We start from the raw sequence: 23318 nt of genomic DNA, 5'->3' as shown, positions 1-23318 counted from the left end.
TAATACATCCTCGTTCCTTTATTTTTAATTCTCTTATGAATTACACCATACTTAGTGCTTGTACATTTTCCCTTCCCCAATGGAACAGAAATTGAGTATGATGTTGATAACAATTTATTAAAAATAAAAAATAACAGAAAAAGTCTTTAGCACATTGAAAACAACTCTTGGCAACTGTACGAAGATATTTCATGAACATTATGGGCATGAGGGGCTGGGGCAAGCATTTTGTCCTGAACTGTTATCAGTTACGTCCAGAACTGAGGCACCAAGTAATTTAAGAGTAACGAGAAGAGAGAGCAAAACCTGGAAGTCTCAGATAAACGCTTGCCTCACTTTATCAGAGAAACAATGAAAGTGCAGCTAACGAGGAGCAGCTTTGCAGTCAGCTTTTCTCTCGACATAGATTTAACAGTCAAAGTTTCAGCTCTTCTGTGGGCAACCGTACAACACCCTCTTGAAAGCAGGAGGGGGAACGTAAGAGGTGGGATCCCTGGCCCCTCACGGCAAGCGTCTTGGGGTCTTTCTGGGTTGTGACAGACACAAACCCATATTGATGGGGACATAATTGGGATAATCGGGACAGGGCTGGGGGGCAAACCTCGTTGCAAGCACCAAGGTTGGATGGGCAATGCTGAGACACCCGGAGCTGGCGGGGAAAGGCTCCCTGAGGAGCGAAGGGAGAGGATGTGCAGTCTCCAGCCACCCAAGCAGACAGTAAGTGTCACGCAGTATCCTTGAGGGAAAACAGCGGTTATGTCGATCTTCTCCGTGAGAGGGAAGGGGGGGGGGGGCTAGGAACCCCTTCAGGTATCGCACTGAGGTGTGCTGCACCACGCAGAGCAGGGCAGCAGCACGGTCGGGCTGCCCGAAAAAGCACCCTAAAAGAGGATATCCCCCCCCTTTGCGGTAACGAGGCTCCGGGACAGGACTCCCCGCGGGACACCGCTCCGTGAGGGGCCCCCTGACACCAGCCACTTCCCCCCCTCAGCCCCCTTACCTCCTCCTCCGCCGCCGGGCGCTCCGGGGCGTCCTTCGCAGCCCCGGCCATGGTAAATGCGGCTAGCCCACCCCCGTCCTACACCTGTGAGCCCGGGGCGGGGCGGCAAAGAGAGGGAGAGCCGCCGACGGCCTCTCCCCGCCTGCCTGTGAGGGGCGAAGGCGCTATCGCTCCCCTTCGCGCCCGGGGAGGGCATTTCCCGCTGCGGCGGCACGGCCGGGGCCAGAGCCCTCCTCAGCGCCCTGTGGAGGCACGGGGCAGCGCTGTCCGCCCTCGGAGCTGCCTCCTGTGAGGTGAAAGCGGGGCTGTTCTGTGCTGGGAGCCCGCTGGACAGCCCTGGTGTCCGCGGCACACGCCGCCCGCCCCAGCCGCTCCCCTCGCAGGCGGCAGTGATGGGCAGGGGGCTGCCAGCTCAAGTTCTCAGCGCTGCAGCCGCGGGGAGCTCTGGTGTGTTTTGGGATGGTGAAATATGCCTGAGACAGCCTGAAACTGACACCTTTATTTAGGGTTATAAAGGTTGGAAAAGACCACCGAGGTCATCTAGTCCAACTGTCCCCATACCACCACTGTCACCCACTAAACCATGTCCCTAAGCACCACATCCAACCTCTCCTTGAACACCCCCAGGGACGGTGACTCCACCACCTCCCTGGGCAACCCCTTCTAATGCCTGACCACTCTTCCTGAGAGGAAGTGACTCCTAGATTCCAACCTGAACCTCCCCAGTGCAACTTGAGGCCATTCCCTCTAATCCTATCTCTAGTTATCTGTGAGAAGAGGCCCCAACTCCCCACACCTTCCTTTCAGGTAGTTGTAGAGAGCAGCAAGGTCTTCCCTGAGCCTCCTCTTCTCCAGACTAAACACCCCCAGTTCCCTTAACCGCTCCTCATAGGACTTATGTTGCAGACCCTTCACCAGCTTTGTAGCCCTTCTCTGGACACGCTCCAAGGCCTCAACGTCTTTCTTGTAATGTCTTTCTTGTGATTTAGGCAGTACAGGTCCACCACCACTACTCAGCTCACCAGAGTCCTTATCCCACCAGAGTCTGGCAAGTGTGCTCCACGTCAGGGAAGAAAAAAAAAAAAGTGCATTTTGAACTACGAAGTCTTTCAAGACAAGCAAGTAGAAGGTGGTTTAAACAAACCAACACGCATCTGCCTGTTTTGCGAAAAGTACAACTAATCTACGCACACAGTGCTTCCCGGTCAGGCCAGCTCCAAGGGCTGCTGCTGCGGTTCCTTATCTGGCAGGCTCATTTGTGGCTACTGCAAACCAGGCCATGAAGTATTGATATGCAAATCCTGCACAACCTCATTTGACAAGAATCATTATAATAAATTTGGAAAATTCCAAAAGAACCAGGTACTTAAATGCTCGTTCCAGCACATCATAATTGCTTTAAAGAAAAAACACAAACTCAGTAACAACTACAACAAAACCAAAACAGACCTTCAGCACAAAGCTGAAATTGTGGCTTTAACAGGCCTTGTTTGGAACTTTCTGAAACATTTAGACTCCAAAGCATCCTTAAAGGATGAGGTCAGATTCTCAAAGGCTCAGTCAAGCCCTTATCCCAACACAGAATTTGTTCTAAAATGCTAAGCTAGGTGCAAGTTGTACATTTTGAACTTCAAAATATGTAACATTCAAACTCAACACGTAGTTGAGTTTCTCTTCATACACTGTATTTAAAACAGTAAATCTCTGTCACCTACATTTGCATTATTTCTTCACAATGGAGAAACTAGAGAAAATATTTAATTTCTTTGTTCTTTTCTAGACTATCTCAATTTTGCTATAAAGTATGTTAATGCACAGGATTTACTGTAAAGTGAAGCCTCATGCAGAAACAATGAATAACCGACAGTACCTGTGTGTTTCACAAACTCAAGCATTGATCAAGCTAGGTTTGCTCTTGCTTGACCAATGCACAACAGGTGTTGGCAGCACCAAGCAATAGATTAGCTACCTGTAGCATCTGGACAGCTTAACTGGCCTTTATAAATAGACCAAAACCAAAAAGATTTAAAATAGCTCAGTATTCACTCCAAAGATTCTCTTCAAATTAGAAAATAAATTATCCAATCAGTTTTTTTTTTAAAGGCGCTTTCTAGTCTAAAATGGGATTAGTGCAGTCAGCACGACTTTGACCTTTGAGACATTTGCTCCTATTCTGTAATTAATTCCACTTTTAAATTACACTTTCAAACTGCAAACACACGAGTCTACCACCAAAGCTGTTGCCAGAAACAGTTGATTTCAGTGAAGCACAATACACAGCCAAACGCAGTCAAGCTACCCAGTCTCTTAAATGCTGGTATCAGACATGATTCAATGTTGTAATACTAAGTGTTGCTCCTTTCCAAAAACACGATCTTCTGATAACAACCAGAAGTGCTTTACTTACCTTAAATTTTTACCACCACCACCCATTTCATTTCAATCAATCTTACATTAATCATTTAATTTCTGTTGCAATTCAAGGGTACTATACTGCTACTTAGAGGTTTCATGCATTGTTTAGGTAAGAACAGCTGAGCTTACAATCAAGCACATGCTTCTCTATAATATGTGGCTTTACATTAAGACAAACCCTGAAGCACTGAGCGATAAAATCCACTGTTCTGGATGTTCTGCAAACTGACGGTTGGATCTGCATCTGTGGGTGACTTGTCTCTTCAATTTCAGCAGGGGATTTGCACATTTCTTCCTACTACTAGCAATCTGGTAGGCTTTGCATGCAATAGAGCGTAAGAACAAAATTTATTCATGTAATTTGTTACATAAAACTGAGTGACAGTAACACATCATGCTTATGGCATAGAAAACAGTTAAGAACTGCATGATTTTCAGAGATTTGCTTTCTGAATACACTCAATACGTATTTGTGCAGTTGACTTTCATTTCACTGTCCTCAAATGTACTGTGGGTGCCGGAGCACTGGCACAGGTTTCCCAGAGAGGTTGTGGAGTCTCCTCCTTGGAGATCTTTAAAAGCTGCATGGACATGGGCCTGAGCACCTTGCTCGGGGTGTCCCTGCTGGAGCACCAGATGGACCCAGAGGTCCCTTCCAACCTCAGCCACTGTGATTCTGTACTAGGTGAGATGCTGAAACAAAGTTTTACATCCCCATGAGTGAAGGAAGTGCATCCTTAGTGTGAAGTAACAGGGCTTTTAGAAAGAACACAAGTCACTCCAATTAAATAATTTTCTATTTAAAACAAAAATGGTAAAATCCAAACTTATCTTTCATTTAACCATGCAAAAGAATTACAGCTGTGACAATCATCCATTTGTATAGGCAGCACAAACCAGTCAGCACTTATTGAAGGTCCCAAGGTTAGTCTTTACCTAGAGACTCTAGTTCCACTCACAAGCCCATGTGCTACTTAACACACACAGTACAAAATATTTAGTCCTTATGTTGATTTCTCCTTTAGAAAAACACAGAATTGTTGGGTACAAATCTTATGTCAAAAATACACGAAGGACAAAATATAAAATTTGGATGGAAAGGGGGTGGAGGGATAGGAGAAGAAACCTCAGTTTTCATATATGGGTTTTAAATATCTTTGAAATTTGGCCACGTGCAGTTAATGCCTCAATCAGAAGGCCAATTCAGGACAGAGGCAGATATGTAGTACAAAGACAATTGTGTCCTTCTAAGCCACTAAAGCTGGGTGGTAAACTCCAGAAAAAAAGAAGTTTCTCTGTGACAAGGCTAAAAGTGGATCTCTATCCTAGTGAGCTAGGTAGTTTACCATCACATTATCTGTAAGTTTACCATCACATTATCTGTAAGAAATCCGAACCCGTAGGAGAACATTAGAGGCAGAAACCACTTCAACCATTAATAATAACAGTTCTGTGATTCTACGATGATTCCTTCAGAGCTTGCTTTGAGGCACTTCATATGCAATATGCACCAGACTACCTCATTTCTATCTTACACCTGCACCCACCACGTGAAGACTTCATAGAACATTCATGATCTTGTGATAAAATACTAAAGATACCTATATTGAAAGATTTTCAAATTCCATAGGAGTTCAAAGGTGAGCTTCCCTGCAGCATCTGTTGCCTAAATGTTACTAAAAAGAACTGGAGCAGTTTACACAATTAAAATCACTCGGTTCAGTTTCTCTTTAGTCCAAAGTGCAAAAATAAATAATGTTTTTCCTTAAAAGGTGCTATCATTAGTAATTAAGTCTCAGAGTACCATTCCACCTACGTATACTCATTAAAGAACAGGCGAGCAAAGCTTTCTACCTAGAGAAATTCTAAGGATAATCCCTGTTGTAGTTACCTCTGCTACATTATATAGCCAGGCTTCGACCAAACTTAGTTGAAAATACTTCCGTTACAGCACATTATAGCACAACACACATTCTGCTCTCTAAGAGCACACTATGGAAGGATGATAGTGCATCCAGATATTGCTGACTACATTTTTGGTTTTGTCTAGTTCTACCTGTGCAAAGTTTTTGGCCAGTTATAAGCTAATTTGATCTTGTGCTTTTGATAGTGTTTTTTTGCTCGTTCTTGAGCTGTCCGTTAGACGTAGCAGCAGTTTTACAGTCATTGTCAGGTGCTTTCAGGAGCCTGAAGGGTTCAGTTGTTTTCCGAAGTCTCTGAACAACAACAGCGTTTTGCAGCTTTGCTTCCTGTAGTGTGAGCGTCTCATCTTGCAGCTCTCGAAATGGCAGCGAAGTAGTCAGTGCGAAGGGAACCCTTCCCTCTGATCCTTGGTACTTTGTTATGAAGTCTCTAACATGGCTTATTCTGAGAATAAAAAAATTAAAAAAAAACCAGCATTAGAGTTCTCCAATCCCAACACAGGACATATACACAGCATATACACAGCCACCTCAGGAGCAGAACGCAACACCCACTTGACTTAACAGCTGATGGCACAGAAATGGAGGAAGAGACGCAGGGTCTCCTGAAGCACCCGGTCCACTTGAGAGGCAAGGACCAAGGTCTGCATGTTCTGAGAGCAGTCACGAGGGAAAAAGAATGACTGTCTTATTCTGGACACTCGAATGCTTCACTACAGCTCACAGATGGTACTTCCACAAACAAACCTGCCATTTCTTAGCCAGCTGGTGGAGCTCTTACCTGAGGTTTCCATAGCCAAATGCTAGAACAAGGAAGCCTCTAGTGTGCAGCACATGTAGCAGACCCATAATAATTAATAATAATAGAAAAGGGACTTGCAGAAGTTGTCTGGATAGCTAGTTCATTAGGTCTAAATATAGTCTCGTACCAAAGTAGGAGCAGCAGTGAATTCAAGTTGCCTGTTAAGGGGTGAAGAACCTTTCAACCGCGATCAAGACACATGTTTTGTAGTAACAAGCAAGAATCAGGATTGACCAATTTAATTAAAAAACGAAGATAACAGGATACATCTGTGCCCATACACTAAACACAACACCCATTCTCTGATCCTGAGCCCAATTAGCAGACTCCTTCTCCTGGCAAATTATTAAACTCATTCTTACTCTCCCCTATGTCCAAGATAGCCTGTGGGGTTTACTGCCTACTGGGAATCATCTGAGATCTGGGCTAACTTCTGAACCAAGCCTGGGTATTGCTAGGAAAGTGCTAGTGTGCTTAGGGAACAGCCATTCTAGCTGTTCAGCAGCACAGATGACCAAATTCCACGCCGTCACTGACTACAACTGACAGAGCCAGTTACCTAACTCCTGTACATGCAAGCCTCAGTTAAGAGAGAGGTCTTGCAAATCTGGAGCCTGAAAAACCTTGCGTAGGATTTAAGTTTTGGTTGGACATTCACAGGCAGACACCTGTAAATGGATGCATTATATCCAAGTTCACTGAATCCCCAGGGCAGCTCAGGTGATTAGCTGCCAGCTATCTGCCCTAGCACGAGCAAGTCCCTTTCTAGGCTCCACATCCCCACGTTCCGTCTGCAAAAGGATGTAATCAGTTCACCCAAACACTGCAGTATATGCACTACAGACTGTTTAACAAACTGTTGAACATTTTCTGCTTCTCCACCGAAAGGAGCACTACGCAGGCAATCATAGCGCTTATAGATAGTACCCTATAGAAGGTTTCCCCCCATTATTTCTTATTAGGTCATACACATACAGCACGAACTTGTTGATCTTGTGGCAAGAGGATATGATATGACTGAGTATTTATTAAAATCTTCTAAAAAGATCACATCAACAAGGCTGTTTGGCTCAGATTTTTTCCCCCCATGAAAGCACTTAGCAGACGTTCGTATCACCATCTACCATGAAGACAAAACATCTCTAAATATACTTAAACCTTGAGTAACAAAGCTATTAAGCCAGCCCTCAAATGAAGGTTTTATAATTAAAATAGCAATTGACCCTTCAGTAGCACATCACAACGATTCAGTTCGTACTAATTTATTACTGATAGCAGCCTGAAGTACAAGTTCAGAAGAAAAAACATTAAGAGTCATTAGCCTTCAACTGCTGAGCTTTTCTTCTGACCAGCTGTAAAGACATACAGAGTTTATCTCGACAGCAGCCTGGGTTGTGTTAAAGCCAATGATCACTTTAAATCACTACACAGAGAAGCACAGGCAACATATCCTTCCCATACGATGCGACTGCACAGCACTGGGGCAGCAAATTACAAATCCAAGAAAGGTCTCTAAAGACAGTAGTTCTGCAATTTAATGTTAAGCCATTAATCCTGCTTTCTCGAAGTTCCTGCATACACACGCTGTGCTGACACCTTCTGACTTTATCCCCATTTATAAGCCTCTCTGGGAACTGGAAATTGTAATAATTAGGAATTAATCGCATTCTAGTCTGTCCATGCTGACAGGACAGACATGCAGGTGAATAACTTCCCCTGCTTAACTCTGGTTCTCCCCGGAGGTTCCTCTGGCTCAGCTCAAAATCACATCCTCCAGTTCCTTTTGCACACTGGAAAAAATACAAGTGGATTTTCTGAAACTCAACATCTGTCTGCACTCAACAACCAGCATTTTTCTTTTTTTAAACTCAGTGATTTGCTCCAGATGTAGTCATTTTGTAAGAGATTTGTCATCTTAAAAGCTGCCTGTGTCCACTTAACTGTTTCCTCCAGTAATGAACAATACATACACCTTCACATCCACTAAACTACAAAGAACTCCTACCGTTTCCTCAGCAGATTTCCATTTCCACTCAGTTATATGCTGACTGGTAACATCAGTTCATTTCTCACGCTCCTCTCGTTAGCCAAAAAATGTTCAATTTCACAAAAAAATTTAAAAGGAGGTATTCTAGATGCAGCCAAACAGCAATCCAATGTTAAGTGAATTGAGGAGGCGGATTACTTAGAGAAAATTATATTTAAAGTCACAGGACAAATAATGCAGATCTAAGTACATCTGACAGCGCTAAAAGAAGTCTTACCTGTGTGAAACGTTGAACTTCTGAATTATCCTTTCCCCATCAGCTAACCAGATCTGGATGTTGGTGATTGGCTCCAAATCATTTAAGGGTACTACAGGAAGGGGTCTTTTGTCACCAGCTGCTTGATGATCCTCTCTTACTTTAGAGATTATCCTTGGAGTAGCACTGAAAAGAAAAGCCACAGGAGGTTATGCCTTCTGCGCACACCCGTAAGTTTGAACCACCATCCAGACCTCTGCTTCTGGAACTTTCTGCCCTGTGTCAGGGTTGCATTGCTGACTTAAAAAAATAAATAAAAATTATAGGATTTCTGGCATGTAAGCTTAGGAAAAAAGCACCAATACTTTCTCTTCATCCTAAAGACTTTAACATGCTAAAGAATTTCAATTTGTTCATGGTAAACACTTTACAAGACAGTAAGGAACTTAAACATTAAAGTATTAAAGAATACACAAGAGAGGTGAAACTGAAGATTCTTCATGCATTTTTTGCACTCTAATCACACAGGTGAAGCTGCAGAGAGCTTAAGTATCAAATCTGCATACTCAACGTTAATTTTCAGTGTAATGTGATTACAGTAATTCAATTTAACTGAATGCTGTTAGCCTTGATTTAGACCCCAGCATCATCTATTTCAGCTTAGAGGCATTACTTATACGTCAGAGGAATTGACTTGATGCAGAAACACAGGCTGATGCATTCAACATTTGGATTTTGGTTTCTCAAACATTTTAAACAGCTGACCGTACCTAAGGGCAAATATCCATAGAGAGGCTTGACAGAAGACAGGGACCTCAGTCCAAGTGCATAGTTTTTGGAAAAAAAACTATTGGCAAATGCTGTGGTTCTGAAATGTCTAGAGCTCAATGCTTCTGTCAGGACTAAGCTTGCTCAGCATGTACTGGTTAAGTCATCAGTAAGGCCTGATCCAATGGGCATATCCTCAGCACAAATAAGTATAACCAGATGGCTGCTTGCAAAACAATAGCAGTGATTTAAGGAGTTACCCTTTCTTCTGAGCTCAGCCGTGGTCACTGACTGCATGAACGTTTCACGATGGTTTCAGAAAAAGCTCTCTCTTTGCACAGAAAATAATCGGTTATTGTTTCTTGAGGGAGAACTCAGTAACCAATGGCCATAGAATAAACCGTTCGTAACAACACCACATCTGCTTCGCAGACAAACCCCATCCTTATGTTCTCGTGTGTGTTAGCTTAATCATAAAGCTGAAAAGCCAGAGCTAATTTTCATTAAAAAAACAAAGATGGCTAATGACTTGATACATTCAAGCTAACAAAGTTTGAGTCTTTGGCTCAAATCCTTCTCAGCCTGAAGTATTTCAAGAACTTTTACTACCCACTGTTCAGCTAAGTGCCCGAACTTCCAGGCTATCAGCCACCACAGGCACTCTTTATTTCTTCCACGGGAACTCCGCAAAAACAATGAGAGTCAAGCAGTCTCGTTCCTGAATGATAAGAGTTCTTCACTGCAACTGGAGGCATTACATAGAAACGAGCTGGGGTGCAAGAACGAGGAACCCACAGATTCCAAGATGCACTCTCCAGGTACAGGTGACTTCAGATTAACCACCTGCTGATTTATTTATCTCACATCCAGCTTCTGGTCATGCTTGACCTCAATACACAGTAAACCCTAGCTGCCCTCCAGATCTGGAAAAGAGCTTGAGCATCAGCAAGGTAACATTAAACAATCTTGGGAGTGGAGGTTTAAAAAAAAAAAGGCCAAGACATACTTAAGTCCAGCAACAATTAGCTCTCCCCAGCTACTTGGTCTCAGTGGGTTTCAGCTCCAGATTCAGACACCGAAGTGTGAGCAGTCACGTGTGAGCTACTTGTGTCTCCAGTACAGGCAGCGGCTGGAGAGAGGCTGGAGAGCTGGTCAACTGCGCGGCTGCCAGGTGTCTGGTTTAGCTTGGGCTGAACTACTTTTTAGCTCCATCAGCGCCAGCTGTAGTTCAGACAGCTGTCTCACATGCATACACGTTTTGATGCCATTCTCAAACCAGCTCTTTCCTCACGGTCACACCTCAGGAATTTGTGGTAGGCACGGGATATGATTCTTTTAATAGCAAGTATATGTGAAATTGAAGCCGATACATTACATTAAGCTGCAAGAGAAAGTTAGATCTACATTCATCTTTTTTCCTTTTTTTTTTTTTAAAGTATTTCTAGATTTAACTTTGCTTTTGTGGAACTGGCAGATAAAGCCACCTAGTGGTGGCAACTTTGACTGAAGGCACAAATCAAAAATCTCAGTCTCTTATCATCATCTGAAGCATCATAAATGCAACATCAAAGCAAACATCATCCCTTTTAAAAGCTTATTCCTTTTACATCTGCCTTTAATAATCCTATAAACCAAGAATCGAAGAGACATTAGTCTCCAATCAAGTTTCCAAAACGCAAAAGCCTAAGATTTAAGTATTGTGCGTACCCAGAATAACAGTTAAGAAGCTCGATGCACAATATTTTAACTTAACGAGGTTATAGAGCAAGTCTACTTTGCTACATGAGATTTCAGTCAACAGCTTGACTAGCATGCTTCCAAGGCAGTCATTAGAATGCCTTGTTAACTTAACAGAAGTGTGGCTGCAAATCTTGGTTTAGTCAAGCTATTAAATGCAGCTGAACAGGGTATATACAGAAAACTGTATATACACATTAGTTATGTAGGGTCCTAACTTTTTCATGGAAAAGTTTAAGTCTCATTTTTTCTCCCGTACAACATAAATGGAGAAGATGAAACTCATCTGAGCTACATTTAAAATAAAAATGAAAAAAAAATAAATCAGTTCTGGTTCATCTATTTTTCCTCTCAAACAAATTTAAATGAGCTGGTCAGCAGAACAATTCCTATTGGGACTCCAGAATTCATCCACTCACATAATTCACCCATCTGGGAACAATGGCAGGTAATCTATAGAGACTGTTAAGAAATGTTTAATTGATAAGCAGGTCACAAGGTAAGTAAACCATTCAGCCATTTGTCTCTCTCGTTTCTGATTAAGCACACAAATGCAGCTGGGGAAAGGGAGTTCTACAGTTTCAAACCTGTTATAGGTCTCAGACACCATTACTATTTCCCCACAAAGCCCTTCTGCTGAAAGAGTAGCACTTGCATGTAATGGACATTTATTAACATCAGGCAGCGAGCACCAGTTTATGGAGCACTTACGGCTCACGTTTCCAACATCAGCAAAATACTTAACAGCCTTGAAAGAAAAGGCTCTCATACCATAGCACTGAATAGACTGAAAACAGAAGGGAGGGAGAAAAAAATAAGGCATTTTATCCAGTTCATAAAGAAGAAAATCGCTGAGCAAGTTGTAGGACGTCTCCGTGTACAAAACCAGTCAACCGAAATTCACAGAATAGCATGTTTCCAGAGCCTAACTCGCCCACTGGGAAGCCAGATCATTACTTGCTGTAGGCATGACAGAGCACGACAAGCAACCGAACAACCTGCCATTTAGCCCTGGTGAGTAGCAGAAACCCAGCACGCCGAGGGTCTTTAGGCTTTAGCTATGTACATCCCTGCTTATAGATGAAACGTGATTAAGTTCTCAACCTTTGTTCGGTCAGGATTTCAGTGCTACCAAAAGCAAGACTTGCAGCATCTCAGGCACCTCTCGAGGGAATTTTTTCCCTATCGGCTGTGTCTACCCAAGCACGTTGCAGACGAATAGGCTGTGCTACCAAAACAAAAGAGACTGATAAAAGATGCTCGCTTTTCTAAGGCAGCCTGGAACCTCCCATCCTTTGCTGTATCAGTCTCTTACTCTGCACATTACCACCTTCTCCCCCTGCCTCATCCCTTATTACTGGGTTCATGCTTTCCCTCAGTACCAAGCCCCTCGCACTTCATCAAAACAAGCTGTTCACTTAAGGCTTCAGCACAGTCTACTAACCACAGTAATCAGGCAACTGAGCAGTCCCACCTTTGAAGATTTCCTGTAGGCTCCTGGTCACTGTGCTCTTTGCTAGGCTGAAGCTTACTTTCTTACGGACGTAAGTCTTACGTGACAGGGCTATGTGAAACAGATGATGTGGCACAAAAAAGAAGTCACATGGATTGACACCGGTAAACTCCTGGCTTGCTCTTCTACAACAGATTTCCAAAATACAGTGCTGTAGGCTTGTAAACCAACTCCAGTTGTGTTATTAGAGGCTGAACCTCTCCACCCACAAGAAAGGCACAGAATAAAGAAGAGATAATCAATGTAATATGCTAGAATAACTGCAGTAAATTCAAAGTTAAACGCTGAAGAACTTGAAAAGAATGCAAAATATTCTTACTTCTCCAACTCCCTTTGAACACTCACATTCCCCTCTTCTCACACAAAGCTGTACATACAGCTTTAACAGTGAAACTTTCCTATTAACTCACAGAATAGAAGAGTGACAGCCTCTCAGCTGGAAACAGTTATTTGAGGAAGCAAAGACAGACACCAAAATCCTGTGCTAACGGGAACCCAGCCAGTAGATTATGGAAGCTGATAATCCCCTATAAAGGCTCTTCATGGCAGACACGAACTGAAACAAGATGAGTTCAGACTAGGAATAAGGAAAAACTTCCCCCATGAGGACAGTCCAGCACTGGAGCAGGCTGCACCACCTCCGCCCTTGCAGGATTTCAAGGCCCAGCTGGATAAAGCTTTGAGGAACCTTATCTGTCCCCAAAACTGACCCTGCTTGGAGCAGGAACCCAGCTTAGGGAACTCCAGAGGTCACTTCCAACCTGAATTATATGGTACCTACATAGGCATAATTCCCCTCAGCTCAGCCACAGATCACATCAGACTACTTACCTTCCTAATCTGTAACCATGTCCAGAGAAGGGATGAAACACTGGCTTTTTCGATGACAAATACACCTCATCTTTTTTATCTTCCACTTTCACATCAACCTCCTCCTTTTCAAAAACTTTTTGTAGCTCAAAAGGCAGTTCCCTTAAGAAAAAAAAGATGTCAAAGAATTACTGAACAGTTTTCAGTATGTAAAACACATTAATGATTAATACTGGTTTCCTGTGTTTATTCTTATAAGGATTGTGATTTTTAAATAAATAATTTACTATGAGTTATGCTAAGTGCATGACAAACAAACAACTCCAAGTTCCTGAACTGCAAATTAACTAGAAATTGAACAATAAAAAGAGACATCATGCCAAGTCACTGAATGATATTCAAGTTTACTCAGCAGTTACCACTTCAAAGCACATGGCACATAGAAAGTTTAGTATTACCATATATTGCTGCTGTAGGTTCAAATTTTTTTTATCCCCATAGTAAAAAAAAAGGAAAAAACACAATCAGCTTTTAAAAAGAGAGACTGAGGTTAGAAACCATGTGTTTAATTACAGATGAACATGAAACCCAGCTTTTAAAAATTAGATCCCTAACAGTTATGCTCCTTAGTGCGATACCATCACCTTGACAATGCTTTATTTGCATCAAGCAGCACACAACACAACAACTCCTTTGTCTAGGAGCTCTGAGGCAGACACCACGTTTCTGGGCGGCGGTGCTCAGCTGGCACGCAGGCTGTACCGAGTGCTACCCTACCATCAACAATTACGCAGGAGCCATCTTGTAGTTACTTAGCATCTCTACGAGCGAACAGAGAAAGCAAGGTGGCAAACTTTTGATTCATGCACACGAAGAAGTAAAGGGCATTAAACAATGCAGTTAATTGGCATTACAACCAACACAGGTGACATCCATAAAGAAAAAGTAAAATCAGTATTTTTGATGGGCTAGGGAAGTTAAAAAGACTAAAAATACAATAGCTTGTTTCACACGTGAAAAGGAATTATTAAATTGTATTCCCTGTAAAATTATTTTCTCCTCTCCAGTTGTACAGGGTGAGGAAACGGACTACAAGTTAAAGGCTCAAATCATACTGGTTTCTAGGTTCAATGTGCTATTTTAAAGCAACACTGCACCAAACGCTGGCAGAAATCATGACAGCATGCTCAATTTTAACAGTGGGGTAAAAGTGAGATCACTCTATACACACAAGTGACTGAAACAGCAAATTTGTACCAGGAAAAGACGACTGCAATTTAAGGCTGATCAAAGATTTTTGGTGCTGCATCTAGAAACCGTGCCCACCAAAAAGGCTTTTCATCAATACAAGGAAAACAAAGGCCATAAAACCAGAAACGCTCAGCCACTTCTACACAGTGAAATCTGTTAGTCAAAGTACTGTTTGAGCAGTAGCTATTACTGGGCACAATGACTTACTCTTTATTTCACTCTGCACCTGCTGTGCTGCCTACCAACACTTACTTTTATCTATTTTATCAGCAACTGTACGACTACTGCGACTGAAAGCTATATTAGACCTGTAGATGTTGGAAGTCATCAGCCGGCTGTACTCCTACAGGGCTACCGCAGCACAGCAATGCAGAACAGCTATGCCAAAAATGCGGAGTATGAGCAAACTGCTAACCAAAGCATGTTAACTCGGGCTGATTAAGAACACAAAACTCACTCACCCTTTTTTAATGGAGTCCAAGAACTGTTGGCTTGCAATGTCAGCGTAGCTCCTAAGTTCACCGTCGTTTACTGTAAACCCGTTTTTCCAAAGTTTAATGATTACATCAACCTGTGGAGTAAGAACAATTCTCTCGTTAACACTGAAGTAAGTAAAACCAGCTCGATACACCATCAGTATCCTAGGATTTTAAACCATCCAGGTCATGGACTAAAAATACAGAGGGAAGGCTCCCTATAATCTGTTTTGGCCCCATGCCAACAGTCAGAGTGACTGCAAGGGGTAAGTGACATTTCTAAGTATCTTCTGTCAGTCAGGGTTAGACATAAACCTCCCCCCCCCAATCATTATGCATTCTTAGGTCAAGAACACCCCTATTCAACAGTAAAAAAAAAGAGCTGGAAGATCCCAGCCAGCTGCAACTCTTCAAGAGCTCTCATTTGAGATCACACATGCCTGGTGTTGAAACACCCACCACCAGAATAGTGCAGCAGGGATCTGTTAGAGTAAAGCTTTGTTCTGACAATTCAGGAGGACCTTCTGTAGGCAGGGCATTGAGAGAACGCATGCAGAAGCCTTTTATGCAGGAAATGCAGCAACAAGGATCAGAAACATTTGTTTTGTCATGCATTTACGTTACCCAGGAATTCCTGGGCATATTCAAAAATTTGGTGTTAGGGGAATGAAAAAAATATATTCTTAATTAAATAACTGTAGCAGAGAACATCCAATACTTGAATTTGTATCCTTCACACCATCCTCTGAAGTCTCTTCCACTTTAATATGGATAGATCTTGAATTGAACTTTCCTATTTATACACATTATGTCATTTAAAGAAGCATTTGGTCATCCAGGTCAGATTCCTGAAATTATGTTGTCTTGACAGATACTTGGCCATGTGAGTTATATGAAGCAAATACAAATGCAGAATTCACCTCAGCCAGAAATTAGTTTGTACTCAGCTTGGTAGGACCTGACATTTTTTGTGTTTCCCCCTGCCTTTCTGCAGTTCGATGTGTCAGAGCATGATTGCTACATAAATACACACTATATGCAAGCTACTGAATAAAATTCTTTCATTTTTGGTAATCTGTCAGAAAGGTACATTACACTCAACAAGGTCTAATTTCTTTAAAAAGTCTTCTGTCTCATAACGCTAATGCATATGGAAGGGGTTTTCATTGTGAGAATGTCCTTCCACAATGAACCAGTAAGCAAGTTTACCAGGGACTAATTATTACACATCAACTTCTCATTTAGACATTGACAGAAGTACAAGAACATTTTCAGAACTGTAGGTTAAGGTATTGCTTCCCACACTCCTTTTTTGCCTTGCTCAGTCAGGGATCTATGAATGTAGTTTCTAGTAATATCCACTCCAAGTTTCTCCTTGACATTTTTATTCTTCATGGGCTTTTCTCCAGCCCCTTCCCAATCATTTGGGAGCAACAGGAAAATATGAAAAGGACAGAACCACTGACATAAAAATCCACACTAAATATCCCATTATCACCACAACTATACAAAGAAGAGCAAGTGAAAAATCTGGGCTATGTCTCTCCATAAGAAGGCTGCAAGTCCTTAAAAGCTTCCCATAAAATAGTTGTCACTCCTTGCACCTAATAACCAGCTCTCTCTTGACTGATAAAGCAGAAGTGCATTAGCCTTTGCCAATACAAGTCCTAGAACAAAACGATTTTAGTGGTTTTTGTAAATATTAGAAGCACAGAAGTATAGCCCTGGTTGAGTCAGATGGGAGATTGTTCCCACTGCTGTCTGACTGGGCTCCCTGGTACTAGAGCGACATGGAGCTACTGGTGCGAGTTCAGAGGAGGGCTATGAAGATGGTTAGAGGACTGGAGCACCCGTCGTACAAGGACAGGCTGAGAGAGCTGGGCCTGTTTAGCCTGGAAAAGAGAGGACTGAGGGGAGACCTCATCAACGCATATAAATATCTGAGGGGAGGGTGTCAAGAGGATGGATCCGGTCTCTTCTCAGTTGTGCCCAGCAACAGGATGAGAGGCAACAGGCACAAACTGAAGCACAGAAAGTTTCATCTGAATATGAACTGACATTTCTTTACCGTGAGGTTGACAGAGCACTGGAACAGGTTGCCCAGAGAGCTTGTGGAGTCTCCCCCTCTGAAGATATTCAAAACCCACCCGGATGCCATCCTGCGCAACGTGCTCTAGTTGACCCAGCTCGGCAGGGGGGTTGGACTAGATGACCTTCAGAGGTCCCTTCCAACCTCAGCCATTCTGTGATTGTGTACGTTTATCTACAGGTATACTGGATGAGACCGCTGAACTTCTTGCATTCATTTACCAGAGTACTCCTGCAGCGCTATTATGCTAGACACAAGTATTTTCGATTCAACACCTACCTGGTTCTTGACTGTAGTTGGGGACATACATATTGCACCAATCTTCTGAGCTTCTTCAAAAAGGTTATCTACAAAATAGTCTCGGTTTTGTTCTGTACCATTCAAAATCTGATCATCAGTTCTTGACTTACACATCCTGCAGAACAAAGACATGAATAAAAATCATGTTCTAAGATGATGTTCACATAAGATGACGAGCAGTTACCCTAGAAGTTCAGTACCAAAAGGCATACTCCCCTGTACCCAACTTACTTTGTCATGACATTTTACAAACAGCTTACAGATCTTTAACTGCTTTTATCTGTACTTCAGAAGCACAAATTAAAGAACGGCAATAGAAAAAGGTGAACTCAACTATGCAGAAGCTTCTAAACTTGGTGTAAGAGCAAGGAATGCAAGTTAGACAACTTGTACCTCTAATTCAGACTGCCACACACCAACAAAAGATCTTCCTTAAAGGTTTTCCATAATACAGGCTTCAGTGACTTCCTTTGCCCTAAGTTTTAAAAACCACATACAACAAAACTGCCCTAGCATTTACTGCTCTGTCCCAACTTGAACCTCTCCATCCCCAGCACCACCACAGACCCACCATTACTCTCCTTGAAAGTACATTAAAGAAACTGGAGAACAAGTGACTCAACCCCACTTGAGCACACTGGAGAAATACAACAGAAGATTTCAACACCTTGGAGACTGCCAGAGTATTAAAAAAGATGCATCAACCACATCTTTTTATAGGCCATTGTATATGCGACAGCTGTTTCTCTGTTAAGATTTTCACAAAAAAAATGCAGATATATGCAACCTGAACGAACAATTATCTTGCAGTTTAGGTTCTCTGCAGAGTTAAGAGGATTATGCAGGTTTTGGAAAACACTGCAGGAGTTATTTCTATTAGAGATTCAGAAAAATCTATTTTAAGCGATTCAGGAAAAAATCTAGCTTTTAAAAAACATCGAGTTTTATGTAAAACTCTGCATTAAATTCAAGAAGAGCAATGCTTACTTGAATGGTAACTAGGCACATTTGCATAAAAAGGAATTACTGTTTGCAGTGCGTCTATGCAACATTAAGAATCCCTAAGGATTAGCATTTTTAAGTAAAAGAAAAACTCAGTGACATTAAGAAAGTGATTCCAAAAGCATGCTGTACCCATTTTAGTTTTCTAACAGAACAAAAGAAACTTGGAGCATTAACCTACGTATTAACGATGCTTTACCTCAGAAATATAAATTGAAAGCCAAACACCTCCATATTAAACGTAGAAGTGCACACTGCGTTAGCAATTTGTAAGCCTGACTTTCTATTTTAAGTAAAATATTTATGCAATTTCTTGCATCAAAGAAATGCTCCAGGTACGCGTGAAGTCTTTAAGCAAAAGATCTGTCCTTCTCTTGACACTTTACTGTATATGGAGCAGCTGGATACAGCAAAAAAAAAATCGAAAATTTTAACAAAGTTTAAAAAGTCATGACAAAACACAGTAATAGGAAAACTAGGGGGCAAGGAGAGGGAAGGATTGGACACTAGCACCTACCATTCTTCCTTCACAGTTTTGATATTGTCCATGTCTTTCATTCTGGCGCTTCTCCTAAATAAAAAGAGATGTTTTTTAAAAAAAACACACAAAATGGACAAAGCGTCTAGCATTCTTGCCTACTTCTGAAACTGAAATACACTTTATAGTTTTGCCTGTGTTGACGGTAAATTCACCAGAAAGCAGAACCTCCCCACCCCAGCCCCCAGGTCTCCAGATGGTTCTTTGTTTTCCCCCAGTTTCCAGTTTGATTACAATGAACCAAGCATCACTTTCAGGCATTCAAAAGAAATATTACTTTCTCATAAAGTACAAAATAAATTCCGCAATAATCACGTGAATTGCAAATACATGTCCATGTTCATGCTAGGTGAGGAAAAAGATCACATGCCTTCTCTGATCGACAGGATTTAAAATCCCCTGATTTCTGGCAACACTGTGAGACAGCTGCAGACAAACTGCACTGCCACTGCAGACATTCCAATGACCTTCACTTCACTGCTGTGAATCACCCAAAAGAGCAAGATTTGTCAGGTTCACTCTCTCTTCCTACTGCACCTCAACCTACTGGTGCAGCATTCAAGAAACTGCATACTGTGAATTATCATTTTCCAGCTGAATTGTAGATGAGAAGAAGATCCTGTATTTACACGTACTAAATGTACTACAGGATTAGTTTGCTGACCCAAAAGAAACGAAGAATGCCGTACCTATCTTGTTATACTCACTTCTGAGCTCTCCAAAAAAAAAGTTAAAGTCACAAAAAGCTAGACACATAAAAAACACCCTAAAATTAGACAAGTCCCCTGAAGAACAGAAATTTTAAATTGCAGCTGTTTAAAGAGTTATTCCTGAATATTGCTGGGCACAGGTTACACAGACGATACTCTGCTCTGGCAGATTTGGGACTAAGTTAACATAGCGTACATGGATATTAGCCTCAAACTAAGCAGGGACAGCCAATGCACGCCTGGAAAAAAAATTCAGCACAGCAAGACTAAAATTTTAAGTTTTAAAATGGTCCTGCCATCTAATTTAATGGATGACGTAAAAGGGGGAAACAGCATTTACTGTAATGCTAAAAAAAGTGTAAGCATTCAGTTCAGTACTAGTTCATGTTCCTCAGAATGCTGCTATCAGTATTCTTTCATCTCAAAAGTTAAACCCTTGTTTCTACACTTTCTGTAGAAATGTATATAAACCTTCAAAAAAAACATAACCACAAAGATTTAATCTCTATGACTACAACAGGTTTTAAAGTTTAGGCAGCCTTCAGTTTAACTGGCTCTGCTATGCATTAGATCAAAACACTATGCTTAGCATACCTTTGACATGTCACACAAGATGTGGTACAGTCTTGGTTTTGTTTTTTTTTAAAAAGTATTCTGCCAGAAAATTATACTCAGGCAAGCCTATGCCGGTACTTCATGACCTTGTAAGCGTATCTGATCGCTGCACTTAGAACTTTGCACCTGCACTTGGAAAAAATGAGCTTTCAGTAACAAATAAAACGAATTTAAAAGTCCTTAAAAGTATTTCTTTAAAAACTTCTCTCAAATCAAGTTTTATCATACTTACAAACACTAATTTAAGGCAAAAAAAATGCTTTGTTCTAATGTGCACCTTCCTATGTTTCACTTTCAGCAGTCTATTCCCCAAAGCAGCAAGAGCCACCTCTAGCCATCTGCGTTTGTTGATTTCTCTGTGACTTGTCACCAGAGCTGTTAAGAGGCAGACACAATGAAACAGCTTTCCAAATTAATTCTTGTGCTCTATCAGGCTGGCCTCCAATGTGCACGAGCACTATTCAGAACCGGTCAACTGTGAAAGTCACTGCTCCTCCTAAAGTACAACCGCAGTTATATTCAGAAGGAGCGCTTGCGCTAAAATACCACGGTAAAGAAATCAGTCTACGCAGCATATTGATGTTTATGACCCAAGAGCCATTAGGAGATAGCGATCGGACGAATGCCACGGCACTGCAGCGCAAGCAGTTCAGCTCAACAAGCCAAGCACAAACAACTCCTGCCAGCTTCGCGCAGACGTGCCTGGATGCCGCTTGAAACGTTGAGAGTTTCGGTTCACGCTTTGCGTCTGTGACGAAACGTATCACAAAGCTGAACTTCCAGCTGTGGAAATTAAGTGAAATAAAGGGAGATGGAAGCTGCCAGCACCCCACCACACTGTATCTGCTACCTAGCCTCCCCTAGTGCAGATCAGCTCCTCCAGCCACCAAGCCCTGTCCCTGTGAGGGGCTGTAGAGGGGACAGGCCCCCTACCAAAGCATGACCTCTGCCTAGCAGCTCTTTGAAGCCGGCAGCTCTCACCTACTGTATGTGCTGACTTACTCATCTTGGCAGATATTTCTGAGTCCACTATTTTCGACTTCATACAACCAGGAACTGCAACGCAAGAAAAATGACCCAACGTCGCTTCTGAGCTAGGCTGTGAAGGGCAGAAGCACGAAAGGAAGCACGTACAGCCCCGTCGTCCCCCGATGAAAGGGAGCACATACACCCAAGGAAAGCTTGCTGACTAACTTTTACAGAAACTAAACTTCCCAAGTGAAAAGCTGCTCAGGGCAGAGAGTACCCTATCTACGGCTGCAGCATCCGCAAAGTCAAAACGCAACCCCGAGACAAGTGACTACAAACAGCAAGCAGACGGAAAAACCAAGATGCACAACAAATTTAGCAGCCTGAACTCAACTTGTACCTTCAGGTAAAAACCACAACATAAAGGTTTTCACTCCAACCAGCTGCTAGGAACGTAGTTTGGGGGAGAAAACATGAAAAAAGAAAAAAAAAACAGGTCTCCATAGGGGTGACTCCACCTGAAGCCCCCCAGCTAAAAACAACCCAAAACCCCCTAGTCCCCATCGGGACGGCTCAAACTTAAGTCCCCCGTCCATGCACAACCCCAAACCCCCCAACCCCCACGGGGGGGGCTCCACCTGAAGTCCCCCTACCAAGCCCCCCCGCCCCCCAAGAGGGCAGCTTTAGCTCGGGACGGCGACACAGCACGGCGGTGCAGAAACTCCGGGACTAAGCCTAACCCCCCGGGACCGGCACCGAGAGCCCCCCGGGGAGCAGGATAACCCCCGAGACGAAACCGGAGCCCCCCATTAAGCCCCGAGGGGCCGCCCAAGCTCGGCGGGACCCCGCCGCCACTCACCCGCAGCCGCCCCGCCAGCGCCCCGCGCTCCTACCGCGCGTGCGCCGCGGCCGCCGCCATTAGAGCGGGGAGGGGCGCGGGGCCCCGCCCCCTTCAAGGCGAAGGGAGGGGCCGCGGCCGCCATGTCGCGGCGGGGCGCGGAGGGGGGGAGATGTGCTCGGGGGGGAGGTTAGAGTCCGCCAGCCGCGATAGGCTCCCTCAGGGAGTTGGTGGTGGGCTTTAAGGGGGCGGTGTGTTGGTTGGTGTTCCCCGGTGCCTCGTTACTCAGGGTGTTTTCCTCCTCCTGCCTGCACGAAGGACAAAAGATGGGTTTTGCAGCTGGGGGTGAAGGGGAAGTGACTCTGAGGGAGCCCATAGGAGGGGAGAGGGGGGTCGTGGCTGGGCTGGGAAGTGGTGCCCGCACCTTGCAGCCCGGAGGTGTCTCTGTCTTTGGCTGTGCATTGAGTGTGGACACGTTGTTGTGCTGGACAGGCTAAGGAAGGGCAAGCATTGGGCTATCGGCTCTGCTGAGGCTTTGCACCATGTAGAAGGGTGCAGGGTGCTGCTGGAAGGCAGAGATCGCAAAGTGCCCGCAGGAATCACAGGATCAAAATCACAAAGGTTGAAAAAGCCCTCCAAGATCACCTGGTCCAACCACCCCCCTACCACCACTGTCACCCACTAAACCACGTCCCTAAGCACCAGGTCCAACCTTTCCTTAAACACCCCCAGGGACGGGGACTCCACCGCTTCCCTGGGCAAAAGGAAAACAGGGAATAGCTTCCAGGGGAGCCTGCGGGCCTCTAGAGGGACCTGTGGGTCTCCAGAGGGGCCCACTGCCTTCACACCCAGCTGTGGCTTGACGCAATGCCTGGTGCTGCTAGGAGCTATCCAAAGCAAACACGGGCAGAGCCGAGGGAAAGCAGCAGCAGCAGCAGCAGCATGTGCCTGCCTGCTTTTTAATAAGTTCTTTTTTCTTCACTAATCAGGGATGCGCTGTAAACCGTTTAGAATTAACCTGAATTGGACAACCACAACTAACTAATTCATAGTAATTAATAGGAAATCCGCTGTGAATTACCAAGTGCAATCAATAATAACTCTAAAAGCAAAGGTAATAATACTTCACAGAGTGGTTTCTTTATGTTTCTGCAATCCTTTAATTGTAACAACTAAAATTGTGTTTTTCAAGAATATGATTGAAATAAGTTGTTTAATTTCGGAGTCAGTGAAGGTGAGTAAAAGAAGGAAAATCTGACCCTTGACAGTTCTAGCTTATTCCTCTTTGTAATGTTGTACATCACATTACACTAAACCTTT

The 23318-nt window shown here is 43.2% G+C and overlaps 2 protein-coding genes across 7 annotated transcripts in view; both read right to left on the bottom strand.

The window, feature by feature from the left end:
* The window catches only part of MFSD2B (MFSD2 lysolipid transporter B, sphingolipid), a 45944-nt gene extending 43948 nt beyond the window's left edge, over positions 1-1996 (bottom strand). For all 5 annotated transcript variants that reach the window (XR_010830672.1, XR_007163902.2, XR_007163903.2 and 2 more), the window contains exon 1: positions 1001-1996. Coding sequence is in view for 2 of the 5 variants with exons in the window: in XM_048065692.2 (XP_047921649.2) it covers positions 1001-1051 (51 nt within the window). In the remaining 3 variants the exon portion in view is untranslated. The remainder of the gene's footprint in view (positions 1-1000) is intronic.
* Positions 1997-4194: 2198 nt separating this feature from the next.
* UBXN2A (UBX domain protein 2A) lies at positions 4195-22120 on the bottom strand. 2 transcript variants are annotated; one of them, XM_048065693.2, is made up of 7 exons: positions 22020-22120; positions 18846-18899; positions 17306-17441; positions 14923-15032; positions 13232-13372; positions 8404-8568; positions 4195-5782 (listed from the first exon to the last, which is right to left on the bottom strand). In XM_048065693.2, exons 2-7 carry the CDS (start codon positions 18884-18886, stop codon positions 5500-5502), a joined length of 876 nt encoding a protein of 291 aa, XP_047921650.2. In that variant the 5' UTR covers positions 18887-18899; positions 22020-22120; the 3' UTR covers positions 4195-5499. The 2 variants fall into 2 exon arrangements, with proteins under 2 accessions (XP_047921650.2, XP_013049996.2); XM_013194542.3 differs by lacking the exon at positions 22020-22120 and adding an exon at positions 20171-20317.
* Between the last annotated feature and the right edge of the window lie 1198 nt (positions 22121-23318).

Source organism: Anser cygnoides, chromosome 3 (assembly GCF_040182565.1).
Source record: "Anser cygnoides isolate HZ-2024a breed goose chromosome 3, Taihu_goose_T2T_genome, whole genome shotgun sequence".
Classification (NCBI taxonomy): domain Eukaryota; kingdom Metazoa; phylum Chordata; class Aves; order Anseriformes; family Anatidae; genus Anser; species Anser cygnoides.
This window is presented reverse-complemented; position numbering and strand designations above follow the sequence as displayed.

What these genes read in the sequence shown, in the direction of transcription:
- UBXN2A (XM_048065693.2), bottom strand. Translation starts at nt 18,886, where the DNA reads ATGAAAGACATGGACAATATCAAAACTGTGAAGGAAGAATG. An exon ending in AAAACTGTGAAGGAAGAATG is followed by an intron (nt 17,442 to 18,845) that starts GTAGGTGCTAGT and finishes TTTGTTCTGCAG; the next exon opens with GATGTGTAAGTCAAGAACTG. An exon ending in CAACTACAGTCAAGAACCAG is followed by an intron (nt 15,033 to 17,305) that starts GTAGGTGTTGAA and finishes CTTACTCCACAG; the next exon opens with GTTGATGTAATCATTAAACT.